Here is a 27,145-nt window from a genome sequence, read left to right as displayed (position 1 = left end):
GTAAGTCGTACATAGCTAAGGTAAGTCGTACATAGCTAAGGTAAGTCGTACATAGCTAAGGTAAGTCGTACATAGCTAAGGTAAGTCGTACATAGCTAAGGTAAGTCGTACATAGCTAAGGTAAGTCGTACATAGCTAAGGTAAGTCGTACATAGCTAAGGTAAGTCGTACATAGCTAAGGTAAGTCGTACATAGCTAAGGTAAGTCGTACATAGCTAAGGTAAGTCGTACATAGCTAAGGTAAGTCGTACATAGCTAAGGTAAGTCGTACATAGCTAAGGTAAGTCGTATACATAGCTAAGGTAAGTCGTACATAGCTAAGGTAAGTCGTACATAGCTAAGGTAAGTCGTATATAGCTAAGGTAAGTCGTACGTACGTAGCTAAGGTAAGTCGTACATAGCTAAGGTAAGTCGTACATAGCTAAAGTAAGTCGTACATAGCTAAGGTAAGTCGTACAAAGCTAAGGTAAGTCGTACATAGCTAAGGTAAGTCGTACATAGCTAAGGTAAGTAGTACATAGCTAAAGTAAGTCGTACATAGCTAAGGTAAGTCGTACACAGCTAAGGTAAGTCGTACATAGCTAAAGTAAGTCGTATATAGCTAAGGTAAGTCGTACATAGCTAAGGTAAGTAGTACATAGCTAAGGTAAGTCGTACATAGCTAAGGTAAGTCGTACATAGCTAAGGTAAGTCGTACATAGCTAAGGTAAGTAGTACATAGCTTAGGTAAGTCGTATATAGCTAATGTAAGGTGAGTCGTACATAGATAAGGTTAGTCGTACATAGCTAAAGATAAGTCGTATATAGCTAAGGTAAGTCGTACATAGCTAAGGTAAGTCGTACATAGCTAAGGTAAGTCGTACGTAACTAAGGTAAGTCGTACATAGCTAAAGTAAGTCGTACATAGCTAAGGTAAGTCGTACATAGCTAAGGTAAGTAGTACATAGCTAAGGTAAGTCGTATATAGCTAAGGTAAGTAGTACATAGCTAAGGTAAGTAGTAAATTATAGCTAAGGTAAGTCGTACATAGCTAAGGTAAGTCGTACATAGCTAAAGTAAGTCGTACATAGCTAAGGTAAGTCGTACATAGCTAAGGTAAGTAGTACATAGCTAAAGTAAGTCGTATATAGCTAAGGTAAGTCGTACATAGCTAAAGTAAGTCGTACATAGCTAAGGTAAGTCGTACATAGCTAAGATGAGCCGTAAATAGCTAAGGTAAGTCGTACATAGCTAAGGTAAGTCGTACATAGCTAAAGTAAGTCGTATATAGCTAAGGTAAGTCGTACGTAACTAAGATAAGTCGTACATAGCTAAGGTAAGTCGTACATAGCTAAGGTAAGTCGTACATAGCTAAGGTAAGTCGTACATAGTTAAGGTAAGTCGTACATAGCTAAGGTAAGTCGTAAATTGTAGTTAAATAGAAGTGAGTAACGTAATACGTACAATGTAAAGTATTCATTGTACAGTACATGTGCGTTTACATGTAGGAACAAGGAATAAGTGTGCGAGAGCAGACCGGGGTTCGAACTTAGGACCCTCAGAACACTAATCGGGTGCTCTACAAATTGATGTTTAAAATAGATCTCTGTCGAAAATTGGTACCGGGATCAGTTTCAAAGTTGAATATGAACACTGAATGCCACTGAAAATAGACGGCTTCCCAGGGAAAATATAATAAACGTGACAAACTAAATGGATGGTTTGTTGAAAACTGTTTAAATACACGTTGTCGTGCTCATTAGTTGTTCACTATCATAAACTTCACTGAATTACATATATTTACGTTCTGTGATCGTTTCTCCCTCTGTGTTGGTAGTCATTCCGATTTAAACGATAATTTGTATGTTAGCAAACATTTTTCGTCTCTAAATTTAGGCGTCTGTGTACTTACTGCACCTCAAAGTTGTCATTTTTCTAAAGTACAAAATGAAAAACGTCTGTCTTGTCTTTTGGGGTCTGACTGATAATTTAAAAAAGATAATTCTGACGGATCTTGTTAACACGATAACTTTGCAAAATACGCACAAATGAAAAGAAATATTAAGTGCCAAAGTCTGTTGCTTAATATAATGTTGTTACAAATTAATAAATGTGAACTTGGGTGAAAACATGACAAATAGAGACTATAATTGTGGATGTTCTTTATTCTAACATAGCCTGTGTGCAAGTACACTCTCGTGTCACTCTAGTGTAGGACAGAGTGGCAGAGTTATACTATCAACATACAAAAATATGTATGTGCACATGATAAAGTAACTAAAGAAGAATATAATCAATCACCCGTGAATCAATAACACAAGAAGTACTTGGAAAATAGAAAAGTACCAACTGAGTGGAAGAAGCCTAATATCACAGATCTATTAAAAAAAGATCAGTTAAACATTACAGGTCGGTTTAACTTAAATATTAAAAATTAAGTATTGAACTTATGGAGAAAGACATATTAGGTAAAATGAAACACCTAGAGGGAACGGCTGTTAAAATGAAACACCTAGAGGGAACGGCTGTTAAAATGAAACACCTAGAGGTAACGGCTGTTAAAATGAAACACCTAGAGGTAACGGCTGTTAAAACATAGGTTTAGAAAAGAGAGTTCAACCACTGCTCAGCTTCTAGGCGTTTTTGGAAATTATTACTAAATTAGTTGACGAAAGAGAACAATTGAATGTGGTATACTTGAACTTCAAAAATACTTTGTAAAATGTAAATAGCCGCATATTAGAACTACAAACTCGACGGCAGAATACATTATGAATGCACACGAATAAGTAGTCAGAGTAGACTTTAGCAGGACCTGGTGTCATCTTTGACAAAAATTTGGAACTTCAACAAACAAATTCAGTCGAGTGTATCAAAAGCGAATATGATATTAGTTATATAATTACACGGACCTTTGGATATATATATATATAAGACCCAGACCAGAATATGTAAGCTCAGTGGAAGGTATGCATGCTACTCTGTATCATTTTAGCAAATATTGTAAAGTTTGGAAGTTAGAAGTTAATGTGTGACTTTTAAAAAATCAGAACGTCTATTGAATATTCAAGTTAAGAACAATTTTTCTAAGATTGGTGATGATATTAATTGCTTTAAATTGAACATAACAACGTTCTATGTTGTTTTATACCTTGTGTTTCCATTTTGCCTATTTCTTTGTACAACATTAGGTTTTCATGTGTCTTAATGAATCAATAAAATAAGAGAAAATAACCTTAGCTAACGTTTAAACCATTTTATACAGGGCTGCCACCTATCGTCAGTGACCCGTCTGTCGGTCAACAGTTCCAGCTACACCTTCGACCCCAAGGTTTGTTCAGTTAGGGGCTCATCTCTGCTATGTGTGGAGCCCACTAGGGAGTATCAGGCACCGCAGAACTCGCCCAGGACCAACACCACTTCACCTAGAAATCCACAAAAGGTCATGTATTCTAACACGCCTTACATACAAATGATTTTTTCGTCCTACATAATAGTAATGTTTTTCGTGGCACTCCTGTGTCGCTGTAGATACATTGTGAATCAAGACTGTGTTTGACATAACTTCTCTCGCTGTTCTCTTTACTATATTATGCTATTAGACATGCTCTGATTTTCCAGTACCGGTATTCTCATTGGCTGATGTCCATGATGAGTTCGATATATCGATTCGATATTTCCAATTTTAGGAACACCTTAATATTCCATTTGTGACATCACAATCAGGTTGATATTACGCTTGTGCATCTCATTGCCTTAACGGTTAGTTGTTCGGGCTGGCGTCCTATGACATCGTTCTGTTTTATAATTAACATGCACACCAGAGAATCTTTTTTTTTTTTTTTTTTTTTTTTTTTTTTGTCAAAGAATCCCAATGGCCCAAATGTTACACATGCTGTCTGGTAATAAAGGTGCATACTTACAGGAAATATCAGGTCACTAGGCCTCTTTGTTAATGAAAAGAAGTCGTTTAAAGTTTTTAGTCTATGTCACCCCTATGGCCTTGAACTTCATTCAAGGTCATTCAATAGAACAAACTTGGCATACCTTCATCCCAGTATGTCACAAGCCCAATATTGGGTCTCTATAGGCATCTTCGTTAGCAAAAAGAAGTCGTATAAAAGGTTTTAGCCTTTTTGACCCATATGACATTAAAAGATGATCAAGGTCATTCGTTTGAACAAACTTGGTAGCCCTTTATCTCAGCATGTCACAGGCCCAATATCAGGCATCTAGGCCTCTTGATTATTGACAAGAAGTGATTCAAAAATTGCCTATTTGACCCCTGATGACCTTTATGATGGCCAATGTCATTCATTTGAACAAACTTGGTCGGATGACGGACGGACGACAGACGCCGCACTGTGGCAAGAACCTCACATGCCCTTCGGGCAGGTGAGCAAAAAAAAAATAAGGACCTTTGTACCTTAAGGATGTACAATAATGACCACTGAGGGCGTAGCTCGAGGTCATTATTTATTCTACCAGGGTAGTATATCACCATATGAACCCCAACAAGATTCTAATTTCTAAGTAGTTTTTAAAGGTACATTTTTGTCAAGACAAACTAAATATTTCCTAATGTAAAATTTTCTACGCAAAACAAAATCATAATTGAAAAATGATTTTCGGGTCTTTTGTGTACTGATTGTCCATAAATCCTAGAACAGTTTTCTGTCCTCCTCCAGGTGTTAGAGCCCCCCGAATCACCAGATATTCCTTCAGGAGATCTAGATGACCGACCTCTCAGTGTTGTAGGGGAGAGATTCAACTCACTCTCCGGAACGACATCACGTGCTATATCTAGGGTGTCTTCATACGTCCCTCCAAGTCGTACAGTAAGTTAACGTTCCTCCGTGTCGTACAGTAAGTTAACGTTCCTCCGTGTCGTACAGTAAGTTAACGTTCCTCCGTGTCGTACAGTAAGTTAACGTTCCTCCGTGTCGTACAGTAAGTTAACGTTCCTCCGTGTCGTACAGTAAGTTAACGTTCCTCCGTGTCGTACAGTAAATTAACGTTCCTCTGTGTCGTACAGTAAGTTAACGTTCCTCCGTGTCGTACAGTAAGTTAACGTTCCTCCGTGTCGTACAGTAAGTTAACGTTCCTCCGTGTCGTACAGTAAGTTAACGTTCCTCCGTGTCGTACAGTAAGTTAACGTTCCTCCGTGTCGTACAGTAAGTTAACGTTCCTCCGTGTCGTACAGTAAGTTAACGTTCCTCCGTGTCGTACAGTAAGTTAACGTTCCTCCGTGTCGTACAGTAAGTTAACGTTCCTCCGTGTCGTACAGTAAGTTAACGTTCCTCCGTGTCTTACAGTAAGTTAACGTTCCTCTGTGTCGTACAGTAAGTTAACGATCCTCCGTGTCGTACAGTAAGTTAACGTTCCTCCGTGTCGTACAGTAAGTTAACGTTCCTCCGTGTCGTACAGTAAGTTAACGATCCTCTGTGTCGTACAGTAAGTTAACGTTCCTCCGTGTCGTACAGTAAGTTAACGTTCCTCCGTGTCGTACAGTAAGTTAACGTTCCTCCGTGTCGTACAGTAAATTAACGTTCCTCTGTGTCGTACAGTAAGTTAACGCTTCGTGTCGTACAGTAAGTTAACGTTCCTCCGTGTCGTACAGTAAGTTAACGTTCCTCCGTGTCGTACAGTAAGTTAACGTTCCTCTGTGTCGTACAGTAAGTTAACGTTCCTCCGTGTCGTACAGTAAATTAACGTTCCTCTGTGTCGTACATTAAGTTAACGCTTCGTGTCGTACAGTAAGTTAACGTCCTCCGTGTCGTACAGTAAGTTAACGATCCTCTGTGTCGTACAGTAAAGTTAACGTTTCCTCCGTGTCGTACAGTAAGTTAACGTTCCTCCGTGTCGTACAGTAAGTTAACGTCCTCGTGTCGTACAGTAAGTTAACGTTCCTCCGTGTCGTACAGTAAGTTAACGTTCCTCCGTGTCGTACAGTAAATTAACGTCCTGTCTACAGTAATTAACGTGTGTCGTACAGTAAGTTAACGTCCTCTGTGTCGTACAGTAATTAACGTTCCTCGTGTCGTACAGTAAGTTAACGTTCCTCCGTGTCGTACAGTAAGTTAACGTTCCTCGTGTCCGTAAAGTCGTACAGTAAGTTAACGTTCTGTCGTACGTAGACGCTGTTACAGTAATTAACGTTCCTCCGTGTCGTACAGTAAGTTAACGTTCCTCCGTGTCGTACAGTAAATTAACCTCGTGTCGTACAGTAGTTAACGTTCCTCTGTCGTACAGTAAGTTAACGTTCGTGTCGTACAGTAAGTTAACGTTCCTCCGTGTCGTACAGTAAGTTAACGTTCCTCCGTGTCGTACAGTAACGTTTAACGTTCCTCCGTGTCGTACAGTATTAACGTAACGTGTCGTACAGTAATTAACGTTCGTGTCGTACAGTAAGTTAACGTTCCTCCGTGTCGTACAGTAAGTTAACGTTCTCGTGTCGTACAGTAAGTTAACGTTCCTCCGTGTCGTACAGTAAGTTAACGTTCCTCCGTGTCGTACAGTAAGTTAACGTTCCTCCGTGTCGTACAGTAAATTAACGTTCCTCCGTGTCGTACAGTAAGTTAACGTTCGGTCTACAGTAAACGTTCCTCTGTCGTACAGTAAATTAACGCTTCGTGTCGTACAGTAAGTTAACGTTCCTGTCGTACAGTAAGTTAACGTTCCTCCGTGTCGTACAGTAATTAACGTTCTGTGTCGTACAGTAAGTTAACGTTCCTCCGTGTCGTACAGTAATTAACGTTCCTCCGTGTCGTACAGTAAATTAACGTTCCTCTGTGTCGTACAGTAAGTTAACGCTTCGTGTCGTACAGTAAGTTAACGTTCCTCCGTACGTTCCTCCTAAACATACAGTATGTAATTTGAAAACGTTCATCCAAATGAAGACAACGTTCCTTTGTGCCATATTGAAGCAGTGTCAATGTCATACTTTTTTATTAGCAGTATCGTACAGATGTATTTTCCATTAGGTTAATAAAAATCAATATTCTTCTTCAAGTTTCAACTAATATTTACTTAAATTTTACTTGAAAAGAGATGTTCCTGCACAAACGCGAATACGCAGGGACCCATCTGTAATGTTTTGCATTTCTTATTGGCCAGGAGACAACCGCGTCATTCTACAATAAACCATCTAAGGATATATCTGATGTTTTATTGGCATATGAGGACAGTGGAGAGGGCGAACCAAACGGTCCTCCTCCTACCCCATCCGAGTGTTCCATCAGCAGCTTCAAGGTAGATGGGCTGCGAATAGGATCGATGTGCGAGACGAGGCATACTCAGGTGAGTGCGCTGTTGGGACAAGAAAAAAAACCTCTCCATTCACACCTTCTGCATCACCGTGAGGTTTCTCGAGGAAGCATGAAGTCCTTTAGTAAAACGAATTTTACTTACAGTAAATAACAAACACAAACAACGCTAAACAAATGTCTTGTACCCAAATTTCCATTAAAACGTTGAAATCAAATATCTATCAGAGAAATTGACATGTTGTATCATTCATAAATCATAAAACCATTTTCAACCGAAAGAAAAAAAAAGAAAAAAATAGTCAATGTTGTTATCAAGGGAATCGTCTTGTTCATCATTCTTTCCTTCGTTGATACAAAACAAAGTTGAAATGTTTGATGACATGAGTTCCTGTATGTTTAATTATCTCGACCCCTTCACCTTAACATGCTCTCATACACCGGCAGAAGACAACGTTTGGACTCCGTCCCTTCACCTACATTTTCTTTAAGACGTCTTTACCATATATGACCGTTTGATGCCATCTACTGTTGTTTGTGTACTTTAACTCTCGGATTATGAGACCATTACCTATATATGTCCTCTATGTTAAATTTTACTGTGTTATGTGTGACTGTAATTCTCTTACGATAAGTAAAGATGTATTAACCTTAATAACCCCTAAAACCAAAAATACTCACAAGCACAACAGGTACAGGTAAATCAAACAGAGAACAATGGGGAAGTCACCGGTATAGGGATGGAAAGGCGGGATTTTTTCAATCAACCTGTCTTCTTTTTCTTAGAGGTTAAGAAGCATGCAGTAAGTCAGGTATTGCATGGTTTCTCGTCACTCGGGACTAATTACCACCAAGGACGTATATCTCACTTAAAAATCCTTGTTCACACCTTGCTTTTCTCGTGTGTAATAAATCCCTTATTACTCGAAAATCATGCCCTTTACTTCTAGTGAATTCTTAAGTCACTGACCACATGTCATTTATGCAGGATTTCGTTTTATTATTACTTTTACTTAACGTTCCTTGGAGTTAACGCCAATTCTGTATGGTTCTACAGAAGATCTGACACCGTCTTCATATAACGACTTTGATAACAGACGATATATGATAGGGATTTAAAAACTTTTACTTTCCGTATAAGAGTGCTTGTATATATATATATATATATATGTTTGTTTAGGCGCGATAATTATGTAAATAAATATTACTTATTATGAAGCCTCCCAGGTTGATTATCCTCGCAGTAGTAGTTGGTGCACATGCATGAGCTCTAAATATTATAAACCTCTTACTATACATATAGAGTACATGTAATTAATAATTAATTATCGTTATCAGAATTATCTGGTTGTCTACAAATAATTGGAAAATAATCCAATTTATTATATCCAATATCAATACATGTGACTTAGTGTGGAAGGTCACTGAGCAGAACTCACTGTTATTTTAGTCCTCGGGCGTTGATCAACTAGGAACTAAAAGCAACATAAAACTTAATATATAATCTGATTTGGGATAGAGAGATATATGATAAATAGATAATTTTCATAAATTCCAACATAGCATCTATAAAGATAATTATAACAGGTATTTAAAGTATCAGCATGAATCAAAATAAGAATATAATTCACCCCATTGCATTTACACTAGAAGCTTCCATCCCAAACATCAAACCCTTGCAGTGCCAATATAAGCACACACCCAAACAAAACGTGAGGAGAAAATAAAACGTGATACTCTCAAAGTATTGGATATCAATCAATGTAACCAAACTCTAATATCAAACGCCCGGCTAAAAATACTCTTTTCAATTTTTAAGTTTTTTTTTTTTTTGCTCCTAATCAAGTCTTCCGATTATCCCTGGAATCAATGTTCCCATCAAAACCTGTTAATGAACAGTCGTAGTACGTTGGTTCTCTGTGCACTAAAGCTACGCCATGTATTGTTTACACAAACTTTGAAGCATTGGATTCACAAGTATTTGTGGCCAATACTACTTAAACACTTGAGTCGAAATTAATAATAAATCCCCTACCATAACCATACCATATTACTTTTACAGAGCAATAGAGATTTCAACCCCGGGTACGTCAAACGAACCACCTATTGCTGTGATAAATGCGCCGAACGAATGACGTGCCATGAGTCCCTTGTACTGGACACCCGCTCGCCATTCTACTACCAGAAGTTCACCTCAACTGATGATGTGGAGCGTTGTACTTCACACTACACTCCTGTCTCGGACGACATCCATACATTTCTGGAATCATCTTTATCTTGTTCTCTGGATAACGAACAGAAACGCCAATTCTCTAGGTTATGGGGAAATGAAAGTCGCATAGATCATCTGCACAAGTCATCTGCGCCTTCACCGAAAGAAGAAAATTCAGAGATCATATGCAGCGACCTCTCCTCCTCATGTAAAGCATGTGTCATAGAGAGGCGAGGAGAGGACTCGTCTGGTAAGTTGTTTTGGGGATGTCTTGTAATGTAACACATGTGTCATAGAGAGGCGTGGAGAGGACTCGTCTGGTAAGTTGTTTTGGGGATGTCTTGTAATGTAACACATGTGTCATAGAGAGGCGTGGAGAGGACTCGTCTGGTAAGTTGTTTTGGGGATGTCTTGTAATGTAACACATGTGTCATAGAGAGGCGTGGAGAGGACTCGTCTGGTAAGTTGTTTTGGGGATGTCTTGTAATGTAACACATGTGTCATAGAGAGGCGTGGAGAGGACTCGTCTGGTAAGTTGTTTTGGGGATGTCTTGTAATGTAACACATGTGTCATAGAGAGGCGTGGAGAGGACTCGTCTGGTAAGTTGTTTTGGGGATGTCTTGTAATGTAACACATGTGTCATAGAGAGGCGTTGAGAGGACTCGTCTGGTAAGTTGTTTTGGGGATGTCTTGTAATGTAACACATGTGTAATAGAGAGGCGAGGAGAGGACTCGTCTGGTAAGTTGTTTTGGGGATGTCTTGTTATGTAACACATGTGTAATAGAGAGGCGAGGAGAGGACTCGTCTGGTAAGTTGTTTTGGGGATGTCTTGTAATGTAACACATGTGTCATAGAGAGGCGTTGAGAGGACTCGTCTGGTAAGTTGTTTTGGGGATGTCTTGTTATGTAACACATGTGTAATAGAGAGGCGTGGAGAGGACTCGTCTGGTAAGCTGTTTGGTAAGTTGTTTTGGGGATGTCTTGTAATGTAACACATGTGTAATAGAGAGGCGAGGAGAGGACTCGTCTGGTAAGTTGTTTTGGGGATGTCTTGTAATGTAACACATGTGTCATAGAGAGGCGAGGAGAGGACTCGTCTGGTAAGTTGTTTTGGGGATGTCTTGTTATGTAACACATGTGTCATAGAGAGGCGTGGAGAGGACACGTCTGGTAAGTTGTTTTGGGGATGTCTTGTTATGTAACACATGTGTCATAGAGAGGCGAGGAGAGGACTCGTCTGGTAAGTTGTTTTGGGGATGTCTTGTAATGTAACACATGTGTAATAGAGAGGCGAGGAGAGGACTGTCTGGTAAGTTGTTTTGGGGATGTCTTGTTATGTAACACATGTGTCATAGAGAGGCGTGGAGAGGACTCGTCTGGTAAGTTGTTTTGGGGATGTCTTGTTATGTAACACATGTGTCATAGAGAGGCGTGGAGAGGACTCGTCTGGTAAGTTGTTTTGGGGATGTCTTGTAATGTAACACATGTGTCATAGAGAGGCGAGGAGAGGACTCGTCTGGTAAGTTGTTTTGGGGATGTCTTGTAATGTAACACATGTGTAATAGAGAGGCGAGGAGAGGACTCGTCTGGTAAGTTGTTTTGGGGATGTCTTGTTATGTAACACATGTGTCATAGAGAGGCGTGGAGAGGACTCGTCTGGTAAGTTGTTTTGGGGATGTGTCTTGTTATGTAACACATGTGTAATAGAGAGGCGTGGAGAGGACTCGTCTGGTAAGTTGTTTTGGGGATGTCTTGTAATGTAACACATGTGTAATAGAGAGGCGAGGAGAGGACTCGTCTGGTAAGTTGTTTTGGGGATGTCTTGTTATGTAACACATGTGTCATAGAGAGGCGAGGAGAGGACTCGTCTGGTAAGTTGTTTTGGGGATGTCTTGTAATGTAACACATGTGTCATAGAGAGGCGTTGAGAGGACTCGTCTGGTAAGTTGTTTTGGGGATGTCTTGTTATGTAACACATGTGTAATAGAGAGGCGAGGAGAGGACTCGTCTGGTAAGTTGTTTTGGGGATGTCTTGTAATGTAACACATGTGTAATAGAGAGGCGAGGAGAGGACTCGTCTGGTAAGTTGTTTTGGGGATGTCTTGTAATGTAACACATGTGTCATAGAGAGGCGTGGAGAGGACTCGTCTGGTAAGTTGTTTTGGGGATGTCTTGTTATGTAACACATGTGTAATAGAGAGGCGTGGAGAGGACTCGTCTGGTAAGTTGTTTTGGGGATGTCTTGTTATGTAACACATGTGTAATAGAGAGGCGTGGAGAGGACTCGTCTGGTAAGTTGTTTTGGGGATGTCTTGTAATGTAACACATGTGTAATAGAGAGGCGTGGAGAGGACTCGTCTGGTAAGTTGTTTTGGGGATGTCTTGTTATGTAACACATGTGTCATAGAGAGGCGTGGAGAGGACACGTCTGGTAAGTTGTTTTGGGGATGTCTTGTAATGTAACACATGTGTAATAGAGAGGCGAGGAGAGGACTCGTCTGGTAAGTTGTTTTGGGGATGTCTTGTTATGTAACACATGTGTAATAGAGAGGCGAGGAGAGGACTCGTCTGGTAAGTTGTTTTGGGGATGTCTTGTTATGTAACACATGTGTCATAGAGAGGCGAGGAGAGGACTCGTCTGGTAAGTTGTTTTGGGGATGTCTTGTTATGTAACACATGTGTAATAGAGAGGCGTGGAGAGGACTCGTCTGGTAAGTTGTTTTGGGGATGTCTTGTTATGTAACACATGTGTAATAGAGAGGCGTGGAGAGGACTCGTCTGGTAAGTTGTTTTGGGGATGTCTTGTAATGTAACACATGTGTAATAGAGAGGCGTGGAGAGGACTCGTCTGGTAAGTTGTTTTGGGGATGTCTTGTTATGTAACACATGTGTCATAGAGAGGCGTGGAGAGAGGACACGTCTGGTAAGTTGTTTTGGGGATGTCTTGTAATGTAACACATGTGTAATAGAGAGGCGAGGAGAGGACTCGTCTGGTAAGTTGTTTTTGGGATGTCTTGTAATGTAACACATGTGTCATAGAGAGGCGAGGAGAGGACTCGTCTGGTAAGTTGTTTTGGGGATGTCTTGTTATGTAACACATGTGTCATAGAGAGGCGAGGAGAGGACTCGTCTGGTAAGTTGTTTTGGGGATGTCTTGTTATGTAACACATGTGTAATAGAGAGGCGTGGAGAGGACTCGTCTGGTAAGTTGTTTTGGGGATGTCTTGTAATGTAACACATGTGTAATAGAGAGGCGAGGAGAGGACTCGTCTGGTAAGTTGTTTTGGGGATGTCTTGTAATGTAACACATGTGTAATAGAGAGGCGAGGAGAGGACTCGTCTGGTAAGTTGTTTTGGGGATGTCTTGTTATGTAACACATGTGTAATAGAGAGGCGAGGAGAGGACTCGTCTGGTAAGTTGTTTTGGGGATGTCTTGTAATGTAACACATGTGTAATAGAGATGCGGCAGGAGGACTCTCGCTGTTTGGAGATGATAATGTAATATGTTACCATTGGTATATTCAGGCTGTGTGATGTAACATGCTAGAGGGGGGTTGATTTGGGCTGAAAGATACGGTAGGTCTAACTTCTGATTTAACAATAACTGTAATGTTAGCCCAACACGGCAACAGTGTTTTGGGCAAACAACTACGTTAGACTTGTATTCTAGCGCGAGAAAAACTTCATTTCTTCGGTATAATAAACAATTTATTGCCCTGGCGTGTAGGGAGACATGACGCTTAGTTTACCTGCGGCAAAATACTATTTCCCTCGGGCTACGTCCTCGGGAAATATGACATGCCTCGGGTAAACAAAGCGTCATGTCTCCCTACCGCCAGGGCAATAAATGTATAGTGTCAACAGACCAAACAACACAACGTCAAGGAAGTGTGTCTTACGTGTACGTTGACGTCGTGTTGTTTGGTCTGTTGGCATTATGTTTAAGTGTGTCTTACGTGTACGTTGACGTCGTGTTGTTTGGTCTGTTGACTTTATGTTTTGATGTGTCTTACGTGTACGTTGACGTCGTGTTGTTTGGTCTGTTGATACTATGATTTGGTGTGTCTTACGTGTACGTTGACGTCGTGTTGTTTGGTCTGTTGATACTATGATTTGGTGTGTCTTACGTGTACGTTGACGTCGTGTTGTTTGGTCTGTTGATACTATGATTTGGTGTGTCTTACGTGTACGTTGACGTCGTGTTGTTTGGTCTGTTGATACTATGATTTGGTGTGTCTTACGTGTACGTTGACGTCGTGTTGTTTGGTCTGTTGACACTGTTTAAGTGTGTCTTACGTGTACGTTGACGTCGTGTTGTTTGGTCTGTTGATACTATGATTTGGTGTGTCTTACGTGTACGTTGACGTCGTGTTGTTTGGTCTGTTGACACTATGATTTGGTGTGTTTTACGTGTACGTTGACGTCGTGTTGTTTGGTCTGTTGACACTATGATTTGGTGTGTCTTACGTATACGTTGACGTCGTGTTGTTTGGTCTGTTGACACTGTTTAAGTGTGTCTTACGTGTACGTTGACGTCGTGTTGTTTGGTCTGTAGACACTATGTTTAAGTGTGCCTTACGTGTACGTTGACATCGTGTTGTTTGGTCTGTTGACACTATGATTTGGTGTGTCTTACGTGTACGTTGACGTCGTGTTGTTTGGTCTGTTGACACTATGATTTGGTGTGTCTTACGTGTACGTTGACGTCGTCGTGTTGTTTGGTATGTTGACAGTTTGTTTTGGTGTGTCTAACGTGTACGTTGACGTCGTGTTGTTTGGTCTGTTGACACTATGTTTAAGTGTGTCTTACGTGTACGTTGACGTCGTGTTGTTTGGTCTGTTGACACTATGATTTGGCGTGTCTTACGTGTACGTTGACGTCGTGTTGCTTGGTCTGTTGACACTATGATTTGGTGTGTCTTACGTGTACGTTGACGTCGTGTTGTTTGGTCTGTTGACACTATGATTTGGTGTGTCTTACATGTACGTTGACGTCGTGTTGTTTGGTCTGTTGACACTATGTTTTGGTGTGTCTTACGTGTACGTTGACGTCGTGTTGTTTGGTCTATTGACACTATGGTTTGGTGTGTCTTACATGTACGTTGACGTCGTGTTGTTTGGTCTGTTGACACTATGATTTGGCGTATCTTACGTGTACGTTGACGTCGTGTTATTTAGTCTGTTGACACTATGATTTGGTGTGCCTTACGTGTACGTTGACGTCGTGTTGTTTGGTCTGTTGACACTATGATTTGGCGTGTCTTACGTGTACGTTGACGTCGTGTTGTTTGGTCTGTTGACACTATGATTTGGCGTATCTTACGTGTACGTTGACGTCGTGTTATTTAGTCTGTTGACACTATGATTTGGTGTGCCTTACGTGTACGTTGACGTCGTGTTGTTTGGTCTGTTGACACTATGATTTGGCGTGTCTTACGTGTACGTTGACGTCGTGTTGTTTGGTCTGTTGACACTATGATTTGGTGTGTCTTACGTGTACGTTGACGTCGTGTTGTTTGGTCTGTTGACACTATCATTTGGTGTGTCTTACATGTATGTTGACGTCGTGTTGTTTGGTCTGTTGACACTATGTTTTGGTGTGTCTTACGTGTACGTTGACGTCGTGTTATTTGGTCTGTTGACACTATGTTTTGGTGTGTCTTACGTGTACGTTGACGTCGTGTTGTTTGGTCTGTTGACACTATGGTTTGGTGTGTCTTACATGTACGTTGACGTCGTGTTGTTTGGTCTGTTGACACTATGATTTGGCGTATCTTACGTGTACGTTGACGTCGTGTTATTTAGTCTGTTGACACTATGATTTGGTGTGCCTTACGTGTACGTTGACGTCGTGTTGTTTGGTCTGTTGACACTATGATTTGTCGTGTCTTACGTGTACGTTGACGTCGTGTTATTTAGTCTGTTGACACTATGATTTGGTGTGCCTTACATGTACGTTGCGTCGTGTTGTTTGGTCTGTTGACACTATGTTTAAGTGTGTCTTACGTGTACGTTGACGTCGTGTTGTTTGGTCTGTTGACACTTTGTTTTGGTGTGTGTCTTACGTGTACGTTGACGTCGTGTTGTTTGGTCTGTTGACACTATGTTTTGGTGTGTCTTACATGTACGTTGACGTCGTGTTGTTTGGTCTGTTTACACTATGATTTAGCGTGTCTTACATGTACGTTGACGTCGTGTTATTTAGACTGTTGACACTATGATTTGGTGTGTCTTACGTGTACGTTGACGTCGTGTTGTTTGGTCTGTTGACACTATGTTTAAGTGTGTCTTACGTGTACGTTGACGTCGTGTTGTTTGGACTGTTGACACTATGATTTGGCGTGTCTTACATGTACGTTGACGTCGTGTTATTTAGTCTGTTGACACTATGATTTGGTGTGTCTTACGTGTACGTTGACGTCGTGTTGTTTGGTCTGTTGACACTATGATTTGGTGTGTCTTACGTGTACGTTGACGTCGTGTTGTTTGGTCTGTTGACACTATGATTTGGCGTGTCTTACGTGTACGTTGACGTCGTGTTGTTTGGTCTATTGACACTATGTTTTGGTGTGGCTTACGTGTACGTTGACGTCGTGTTTTTTGGTCTGTTGACACTATGATTTGGTGTGTCTTACATGTACGTTGACGTCGTGTTGTTTAGTCTGTTGACACTATGATTTGGCGTGTTTTACGTGTACGTTGACGTCGTGTTATTTAGTCTGTTGACACTATGATTTGGTGTGTGTCTTACGTGTACGTTGACGTCGTGTTGTTTGGTCTGTTGACACTATGATTTGGCGTGTCTTACGTGTACGTTGACGTCGTGTTATTTAGTCTGTTGACACTATGATTTGGTGTGCCTTACGTGTACGTTGACGTCGTGTTGTTTGGTCTGTTGACACTATGATTTGGCGTGTCTTACGTGTACGTTGACGTCGTGTTATTTAGTCTGTTGACACTATGATTTGGTGTGCCTTACATGTACGTTGACGTCGTGTTGTTTGGTCTGTTGACACTATGATTTGGCGTGTCTTACGTGTACGTTGACGTCGTGTTGTTTGGTCTGTTGACACTTTGTTTTGGTGTGTCTTACGTGTACGTTGACGTCGTGTTGTTTGGTCTGTTGACACTATGTTTTGGTGTGTCTTACATGTACGTTGACGTCGTGTTGTTTGGTCTGTTTACACTATGATTTGGCGTGTCTTACATGTACGTTGACGTCGTGTTATTTAGACTGTTGACACTATGATTTGGTGTGTCTTACGTGTACGTTGACGTCGTGTTGTTTGGTCTGTTGACACTATGTTTAAGTGTGTCTTACGTGTACGTTGACGTCGTGTTGTTTGGTCTGTTGACACTATGATTTGGCGTGTCTTACATGTACGTTGACGTCGTGTTATTTAGTCTGTTGACACTATGATTTGGTGTGTCTTACGTGTACGTTGACGTCGTGTTGTTTGGTCTGTTGACACTATGATTTGGTGTGTCTTACGTGTACGTTGACGTCGTGTTTTTTGGTCTGTTGACACTATGATTTGGTGTGTCTTACATGTACGTTGACGTCGTGTTGTTTAGTCTGTTGACACTATGATTTGGCGTGTTTTACGTGTACGTTGACGTCGTGTTATTTAATCTGTTGACACTATGATTTGGTGTGCCTTACGTGTACGTTGACGTCGTGTTGTGTTGTTTGGTCTGTTGACACTATGATTTGGTGTGTCTTACGTGTACGTTGACGTCGTGTTGTTTGGTCTGTTGACACTATGATTTGGTGTGTCTTACGTGTACGTTGACGTCGTGTTGTTTGGTCTGTTGACACTATGATTTGGTGTGTCTTACGTGTACGTTGACGTCGTGTTGTTTGGTCTGTTGACACTATGATTTGGTGTGTCTTACGTGTACGTTGACGTCGTGTTGTTTGGTCTGTTGACACTATGATTTGGTGTGTCTTACGTGTACGTTGACGTCGTGTTGTTTAGTCTGTTGACCCTATGTTTTGGGTGTGTCTTACGTGTACGTTGACGTCGTGTTGTTTGGTCTGTTGACACTATGTTTTGGTGTGTCTTACGTGTACGTTGACGTCGTGTTGTTTGGTCTGTTGACACTTTGTTTTGGTGTGTCTTACGTGTACGTTGACGTCGTGTTGTTTGGTCTGTTGACACTATGATTTGGTGTGTCTTACGTGTACGTTGACGTCGTGTTGTTTGGTCTGTTGACACTATGTTTTGGTGTGTTTTACGTGTACGTTGACGTCGTGTTGTTTGGTCTGTTGACACTATGATTTGGTGTGTCTTACGTGTACGTTGACGTCGTGTTGTTTGGTCTGTTGACACTATGATTTGGTGTGTCTTACATGTACGTTGACGTCGTGTTGTTTGGTCTGTTGACACTATGTTTTGGTGTGTCTTACGTGTACGTTGACGTCGTGTTGTTTGGTCTGTTGACACTATGTTTTGGTGTGTCTTACGTGTACGTTGACGTCGTGTTGTTTGGTCTGTTGACACTATGATTTGGTGTGTCTTACGTGTACGTTGACGTCGTGTTGTTTGGTCTGTTGACACTATGATTTGGTGTGTCTTACGTGTACGTTGACGTCGTGTTGTTTGGTCTGTTGACACTATGATTTGGCGTGTCTTACGTGTACGTTGACGTCGTGTTGTTTGGTCTGTTGACACTATGATTTGGCGTGTCTTACGTGTACGTTGACGTCGTGTTATTTAGTCTGTTGACACTATGATTTGGTGTGCCTTACGTGTACGTTGACGTCGTGTTGTTTGGTCTGTTGACACTATGATTTGGCGTGTCTTACATGTACGTTGACGTCGTGTTGTTTGGTCTGTTGACACTATGATTTGGTGTGTCTTACGTGTACGTTGACGTCGTGTTGTTTGGTCTGTTGACACTATGATTTGGTGTGTCTTACATGTATGTTGACGTCGTGTTGTTTGGTCTGTTGACACTATGTTTTGGTGTGTCTTACGTGTACGTTGACGTCGTGTTGTTTGGTCTGTTGACACTATGTTTTGGTGTGTCTTACATGTACGTTGACGTCGTGTTGTTTGGTCTGTTGACACTATGATTTGGCGTGTCTTACGTGTACGTTGACGTCGTGTTATTTAGTCTGTTGACACTATGATTTGGTGTGTCTTACGTGTACGTTGACGTCGTGTTGTTTGGTCTGTTGACACTATGATTTGGCGTGTCTTACGTGTACGTTGACGTCGTGTTATTTAGTCTGTTGACACTATGATTTGGTGTGCCTTACATGTACGTTGACGTCGTGTTGTTTGGTCTGTTGACACTATGATTTGGTGTGTCTTACGTGTACGTTGACGTCGTGTTGTTTGGTCTGTTGACACTTTGTTTTGGTGTGTCTTACGTGTACGTTGACGTCGTGTTGTTTGGTCTGTTGACACTATGTTTTGGTGTGTCTTACATGTACGTTGACGTCGTGTTGTTTGGTCTGTTTACACTATGATTTGGCGTGTCTTACATGTACGTTGACGTCGTGTTATTTAGACTGTTGACACTATGATTTGGTGTGTCTTACGTGTACGTTGACGTCGTGTTGTTTGGTCTGTTGACACTATGTTTAAGTGTGTCTTACGTGTACGTTGACGTCGTGTTGTTTGGTCTGTTGACACTATGATTTGGTGTGTCTTACGTGTACGTTGACGTCGTGTTATTTAGTCTGTTGACACTATGATTTGGTGTGTCTTACGTGTACGTTGACGTCGTGTTGTTTTTGGTCTGTTGACACTATGATTTGGTGTGTCTTACGTGTACGTTGACGTCGTGTTGTTTGGTCTGTTGACACTATGATTTGGCGTGTCTTACGTGTACGTTGACGTCGTGTTGTTTGGTCTGTTGACACTATGATTTGGCGTGTCTTACGTGTACGTTGACGTCGTGTTGTTTGGTCTGTTGACACTATGATTTGGTGTGTCTTACATGTACGTTGACGTCGTGTTGTTTGGTCTGTTGACACTATGATTTGGCGTGTCTTACGTGTACGTTGACGTCGTGTTATTTAGTCTGTTGACACTATGATTTGGTGTGCCTTACGTGTACGTTGACGTCGTGTTGTTTGGTCTGTTGACACTATGATTTGGCGTGTCTTACGTGTACGTTGACGTCGTGTTATTTAGTCTGTTGACACTATGATTTGGTGTGTCTTACGTGTACGTTGACGTCGTGTTGTTTGGTCTGTTGACACTATGTTTAAGTGTGTCTTACGTGTACGTTGACGTCGTGTTGTTTGGTCTGTTGACACTATGATTTGGCGTGTCTTACGTGTACGTTGACGTCGTGTTATTTAGTCTGTTGACACTATGATTTGGTGTGTCTTACGTGTACGTTGACGTCGTGTTGTTTGGTCTGTTGACACTATGATTTGGTGTGTCTTACGTGTACGTGTACGTTGACGTCGTGTTGTTTGGTCTGTTGACACTATGATTTGGCGTGTCTTACGTGTACGTTGACGTCGTGTTGTTTGGTCTGTTGACACTATGATTTGGTGTGTCTTACGTGTACGTTGACGTCGTGTTGTTTGGTCTGTTGACACTATGTTTTGGTGTGTCTTACATGTACGTTGACGTCGTGTTGTTTGGTCTGTTGACACTATGATTTGGCGTGTCTTACGTGTACGTTGACGTCGTGTTATTTAGTCTGTTGACACTATGATTTGGTGTGCCTTACGTGTACGTTGACGTCGTGTTGTTTGGTCTGTTGACACTATGATTTGGCGTGTCTTACGTGTACGTTGACGTCGTGTTATTTAGTCTGTTGACACTATGATTTGGTGTGCCTTACATGTACGTTGACCTCGTGTTGTTTGGTCTGTTGACACTATGATTTGACGTGTCTTACGTGTACGTTGACGTCGTGTTATTTAGTCTGTTGACACTATGATTTGGTGTGCCTTACATGTACGTTGACGTCGTGTTGTTTGGTCTGTTGACACTATGATTTGGCGTGTCTTACGTGTACGTTGACGTCGTGTTTGTTTGGTCTGTTGACACTTTGTTTTGGTGTGTCTTACGTGTACGTTGACGTCGTGTTGTTTGGTCTGTTGACACTATGTTTTGGTGTGTCTTACATGTACGTTGACGTCGTGTTGTTTGGTCTGTTGACACTATGATTTGGCGTGTCTTACATGTACGTTGACGTCGTGTTATTTAGACTGTTGACACTATGATTTGGTGTGTCTTACGTGTACGTTGACGTCGTGTTATTTAGTCTGTTGACACTATGATTTGGTGTGTCTTACGTGTACGTTGACGTCGTGTTGTTTGGTCTGTTGACACTATGATTTGGTGTGTCTTACGTGTACGTTGACGTCGTGTTTTTTTGGTCTGTTGACACTATGATTTGGTGTGTCTTACATGTACGTTGACGTCGTGTTGTTTAGTCTGTTGACACTATGATTTGGCGTGTTTTACGTGTACGTTGACGTCGTGTTATTTAATCTGTTGACACTATGATTTGGTGTGCCTTACATGTACGTTGACGTCGTGTTGTTTGGTCTATTGACACTTGATTAAGTGTGTCTTATGTGTACGTTGACGTCGTGTTGTTTGGTCTGTTGACACTATGATTTGGTGTGTCCTTACGTGTACGTTGACGTCGTGTTGTTTGGTCTGTTGATACTATGATTTGGTGTGTCTTACGTGTACGTTGACGTCGTGTTGTTTGGTCTGTTGATACTATGATTTGGTGTGTCTTACGTGTACGTTGACGTCGTGTTGTTTGGTCTGTTGACACTATGATTTGGTGTGTCTTACGTGTACGTTGACGTCGTGTTGTTTGGTCTGTTGACACTATGATTTTGGCGTGTCTTACGTGTACGTTGACGTCGTGTTATTTAGTCTGTTGACACTATGATTTGGTGTGCCTTACATGTACGTTGACCTCGTGTTGTTTGGTCTGTTGACACTATGATTTGGCGTGTCTTACGTGTACGTTGACGTCGTGTTGTTTGGTCTGTTGACACTTTGTTTTGGTGTGTCTTACGTGTACGTTGACGTCGTGTTGTTTGGTCTGTTGGCACTATGTTTTGGTGTGTCTTACATGTACGTTGACGTCGTGTTGTTTGGTCTATTGACACTGATTTGGCGTGTCTTACATGTTACGTTGACGTCGTGTTATTTAGTCTGTTGACACTATGATTTGGTGTGTCTTACGTGTACGTTGACGTCGTGTTGTTTGGTCTGTTGACACTATGTTTAAGTGTGTCTTACGTGTACGTTGACATCGTGTTGTTTGGTCTGTTGACACTATGATTTGGTGTGTCTTACGTGTACGTTGACGTCGTGTTGTTTGGTCTGTTGACACTATGATTTGGTGTGTCTTACGTGTACGTTGACGTCGTGTTGTTTGGTCTGTTGACACTATGATTTGGTGTGTGTTACATGTATGTTGACGTCGTGTTGTTTAGTCTGTTGACCCTATGTTTTGGTGTGTCTTGCGTGTACGTTGACGTCGTGTTGTTTGGTTGTCTGTTGATACTATGTTTTGGTGTGTCTTACGTGTACGTTGACGTCGTGTTGTTTGGTCTGTTGACACTATGTTTTGGTGTGTCTTACGTGTACGTTGACGTCGTGTTGTTTGGTCTGTTGACACTATGTTTTGGTGTGTCTTACGTGTACGTTGACGTCGTGTTGTTTGGTCTGTTGACACTATGTTTTGGTGTGTTTTACGTGTACGTTGACGTCGTGTTGTTTGGTCTGTTGACACTATGTGTTGGTGTATCTTACGTGTACGTTGACGTCGTGTTGTTTGGTCTGTTGACACTATGTGTTGGTGTATCTTTCGTGTACGTTGACGTCGTGTTGTTTGGTCTGTTTGTACCAATGTGGTTACGCCGTAATGATATATCATGTCTCCTCAAGTTGACGTTGGTGTGTATGTACTTACCTAGTATGTTCTTGACTCAATGACTTTACATATATAAAGTCGGGATTGATGATAGATATAGTATGGTAAGCTTGACGATCTCAGTGAAAAGCATTTCCTTCCGTGGATTAAGAAATCTTTCAACGCAAACAACAAACTTCTATTGAATTTATCTATTTAAAACAAATCTGTAAAACCACAAGACAGGGATATTTTCATATCTTAATGATTTATAGGATTAATTCCATGTAAATAATGTTTGAACTAACAAGGCTTTATATATAGGCATTGCATGGTCCTATCCCAAAGGTAATCGCCTCTTAGTTCTCCCACTTTTAGCACTAAATGACAACAGTTGAATGGAATCGACATGTTGAATAATGCGGATTATCTCATTAGTGTAATCCGTCAACAATGAGCGTAAGATGGTCCTGTTCGGGCATTAAACTAGATGTATTTAATGACGGCCAGGTGCACGGTATTTCACGTTACACACAAGTCATTAGTAAGTGTCCATGATTATACGGCATGCAGGTAAGTGCTTTCTTCTGATTGCTTTCATTAGGTTGTGGAGAATGTCAGAACACAGATTTTAGCCCAGTTTTAAACTGCATGATGGTTTCAACATAACATATATATCAATGTTACAGTTGGCGATTTTATCTCGACGATTAATGTTTGAAGTGATGCAATATTTCTACATCTGTCATTTCTTCCTATAAAACTGATTGACCTTTGAAATATATAACCAATGCGTAGTTTATAAAGACATGTGTGTATAACAAAATGAGCTTACTGAAATTACTTTTTCTAAAAAATTTATTTAGGATTGCTTTTACTCAGATACCTATATATTGTGTATATGAACTATAGATCTATCGAATAAACATTTGTTATAGAGGTTGAGTAAAGATTTTCTCTCGAGACTGGTGATCATAAATCACTTACGTAAATGTCAATTCTTCAACACTGAAGTGTATGCACGCCTCGGTTAACATAGCCAATATCTTTGTTTAAAATAACATTATCAAAATCCCGTTTTCAATTGCATGGCTTTATATCGAATGCTATTAAGATCCCATCGGGTGTAGTTTGGATTAAAATGTTATACTGAGTAATGAACTGGTTGTGGAGTGTTTAACGATCTATAGTACCTCATACCAACTCCAGAGGATAAACTCACGTATTAATTAACTTCAACTATTTTATTAAGAGTTTGGAATTTTAAAATGTAATTTCCAAGGCTTTAAATTACCGATATCTAGTATTTTAATATTAGAGGTTTTTTTTCTCTTAGATTCTGAAAGCTTGGTGAATGATGGAACAGAACAAGAAGTCACCCTAAGTGACCTTAACGATAAAGAAGTCCTAATAGAGAGTCATGTGGAAACCAACCATACTAGCCAACAACTAACGCCCGATCAAACACATGTACACCATGTAGAGAAGGAAGGCACAGATTCACCAGATACCAGTCGGCAGACAGTTGATAGTAGCAATGTGAGATCGGCGGAGAAAGAGGAAGGTGAAACGGATAAGACAAGAATCTTCTGGTCTTCAGATTGGCGACCTCAAAGTCCAGTCAAACATCCTCAAGACAAAGGTGGGATGGCGTCACCGAGTGCTAGTAGATCGCATAACAAAGAAAGTGGTCGGGAACCAGATATGATCACTTTACCCTCGATCTGCGTTAAAACCAGACCTAAAAGTGGAACATTTCCAGAAACGGACAGAGAGGATCCCAAACTGCCACTCAAAGAGATCGACCGGAATTCTAATACGTGTGACGGCCCAACCCCTAAATTACAAAACAGTTATAGCCCACCAGTGTTCGACAGGTGAGTCAACACAGACATCCTCTATCATAATTGGGTTTCAATTCTTACGGGAAATTTTGTATAATATCTTTGTATCAATTTTAGGACTTATGTCACCAGGAAATCTGCCGGTCGCATTAGACATGCAGAACTAGCATGAATAATGTTATTTTCTCTTTGGTAAATTTCGCAAATTATTAGTTTTAGAGACATACAATGTGCATGCATAATGGAAAAAAATATATATAAAATTCTGGTATACCCATGTGCTATATTATTTTCCTTATCCCCGGATTCAGGCTTACATGTCGTTATTTCTTGCATATTACCATATAATTTGATTTCATATGTTACACTAATTTCTATTAGTTAGATCTTTGAGGTTATTTTTCCATAGACCGAACGAATTGTACTTCAAATATAATGACTATAAAATGTAAAACTATAATGACGTATAATTATATACAGAACGTTTTCGTGGGATATTATCCTATTGGATAAGATATCAATGCGCCACAACTTAATTTGTTTTATCTTAAAATTAAAGTAAGTAAAATTGCAGAAATGAATGTCTAATTAATATCTGATTGAGTTAATCAAATTAAATCAAAAGCATTATTCTCAATATCTTTTGAGTTTATGAAGTCATAGATAAAACACGGACGGACATTCTTCATTGACGCGAACGTCTATAAAGAATGTCCGTAACCATAGAACAAAAGATACTGAAATAGATGAAAGGCATAAGGGTAAGGTCTTGACATAGAAGTAAAGGACTAAGGTGTAGAGGACTGCCATAGAACAAAGGACTTAGGGTAAGGACTGCCATAGAACAAAGGACTAAGGGTAAGGACTGCCAAAGAACCAAAGGGCTAAGGGTTAAGGACTTGCATAGAAAAACACATGGGCCGATGGGTTATGGACTGCCATTTAGATACAAAGTGGACTAAGGGTAAGGACCTGCCATCAGAACAATGGACGCTATGGGGTAAGGACTGCCATAAAACAAAAGGTACTACCCTAGAACAAGACTAAGGGTAAGGACTGCACATAGAACAAAGGGCTAAGGGTACAGGAGCTGCCATAGAACAAAGGACTAAGGGTAAAGGACTGCAATTAGAACAATAGGCGTAAGGGTAAGGACTGCCATTAAACAGAGGGCTAAGGGTAAGGACTGCCATAGAACAAAGGGCTATGGGTGAAGGACCTGCCATAGAACAAAGGGCGAAAGGGTAAGGACTGCCATAGAACAAAGGGGCTAAGGGTAAGGAACTGCCATAAACAAAGGGCGAAGGGTAAGGACTGCCATAGAACAAAGGGCTAAGGGTAAGGACTGCCCATAGAACACAAGGGGCGAAGGGTAAGGACTGCCATAGAACAAAGGGCTAAGGGTAAGGACTTCCATAGAACAAAAGGGCTAAGGGTTTAAAGACTGCCATAGAACAAAAAGGACTAAGGGTTAAGGACTGCCATAGAACTAAGGACGACTAAAGGGTAAGGACTGCCATAGAACAAAGGACTAAGGGTAAGGACTGCCATAGAACAAAGGGACTAAAGTGGTAAGGACTGCCATAGAACAAAGGGACAAAGGGGTAAGGGACTGCCATAGAAACAAAGGGCCGAAGGGTAAGGACATGCCATAGAACAAAGGGCTAAGGGTAAAGGACTGCCATAGTAACAAAAGCTAAGGGTAACAACTGCCATAGAACAAAGGACTAAGGGTAAGGACTGCCATAGAACAAAGGACTAAGGTTAAGGACTGCCATAGAACAAAGGACTAAGGGTAAGGACTGCCATAGAACAAAGGACTAAGGGTAAGGACTGCCATAGAACAAAGGACTAAGGGTAAGGACTGCCATAGAACAAAGGGTCTAAGGGTTAAGGGACTGCCATAGAACAAAGGGCTAAGGGTAAGACTGCCATAGAAACAAGGATCAAGGGTAAGGACTGTCCATAGAACAAAGGGCACTAAGGGGTAAGGTCTGCCATAGAACAAAGGGCTAAGGGTATTAAGGCGACTGCCATTAGAACAAAGGGTCTAAGGGTAAGGACTGCCATAGAACAAAGGACTAAGGGTAAGGGACTGCCATAGAACAAAGGAACTAAGGGTAAGGGACTGCTCATAGAACAAAGGACTAAGGGTAAGGACTGCCATAGAACAAAGGACCGAAGGGGTAAAGGACTGCCATAGAACAAAGGGCTAAGGGTAAGGACTGCCATAGAACAAAGGACTAAGGGTAAGGAGATGCCATAGAACAAAGGACTAAGGGTAAGGACTGCCATAGAACAAAGGACTAAGGGTAAGGACTGCCATAGAACAAAGGACTAAGGGTAAGGACTGCCATAGAACAAAGGGCTAAGGGTAAGGACTGCCATAGAACAAAGGGCAAAGGGACTGCCATAAGAACAAAGGACTAAGGGTAAGGACTGCCATTAGAACAAAGAACAAAAGGACTGCCATAGAACAAAGGTAAGGGTAAGGACTGCCATAGAACAAAGGTACTAAGGGTAAGGACTGCCATAGAACAAAGGACTAAGGGTAAGGACTGCCATAGAACAAAGGGCGAAGGGTAAGGACTGCCATAGAACAAAGGGACTAAGGGTAAGGACTGCCATAGAACAAAGGGACTAAGGGTAAGGACTGCCATAGAACAAAGGGCTAAGGGTAAGGACTGCCATAGAACAAAGGGCTAAGGGTAAGGACTGCCATAGAACAAAGGGGGTAAGGACTGCCATAGGGTAAGGGTAAGGACTGCCATAGAACAAAGGGCTAAGGGTAAGGACTGCCATAGAACAAAGGACTAAGGGTAAGGACTGCCATAGAACAAAGGGCTAAGGGTAAGGACATGCCATAGAACAAAGGGCTAAGGGTAAGGACTGCCATAGAACAAAGGACTAAGGGTAAGGACTGCCATAGAACAAAGGGCTAAGGGTAAGGACTGCCATAGAACAAAGGACTAAGGGTAAGGACTGCC

General features: G+C 41.1%; 1 protein-coding gene across 1 annotated transcript in view; it reads left to right on the top strand.

Annotated features, from left to right (window-relative positions):
* The window catches only part of LOC138336528 (uncharacterized), a 49,325-nt gene that overhangs the window by 4,514 nt on the left and 17,666 nt on the right, over nucleotides 1-27,145 (top strand). The window contains exons 2-7 of the mRNA XM_069286041.1: nucleotides 3,245-3,421; nucleotides 4,668-4,817; nucleotides 7,096-7,278; nucleotides 9,307-9,706; nucleotides 23,651-24,191; nucleotides 25,328-25,337. Of these exons, the coding sequence (XP_069142142.1) occupies nucleotides 3,245-3,421; nucleotides 4,668-4,817; nucleotides 7,096-7,278; nucleotides 9,307-9,706; nucleotides 23,651-24,191; nucleotides 25,328-25,337 (1,461 nt within the window). The remainder of the gene's footprint in view (nucleotides 1-3,244; nucleotides 3,422-4,667; nucleotides 4,818-7,095; nucleotides 7,279-9,306; nucleotides 9,707-23,650; nucleotides 24,192-25,327; nucleotides 25,338-27,145) is intronic.

This window comes from Argopecten irradians, chromosome 12 (assembly GCF_041381155.1).
Source record: "Argopecten irradians isolate NY chromosome 12, Ai_NY, whole genome shotgun sequence".
Lineage (NCBI taxonomy): Eukaryota > Metazoa > Mollusca > Bivalvia > Pectinida > Pectinidae > Argopecten > Argopecten irradians.
This window is presented reverse-complemented; position numbering and strand designations above follow the sequence as displayed.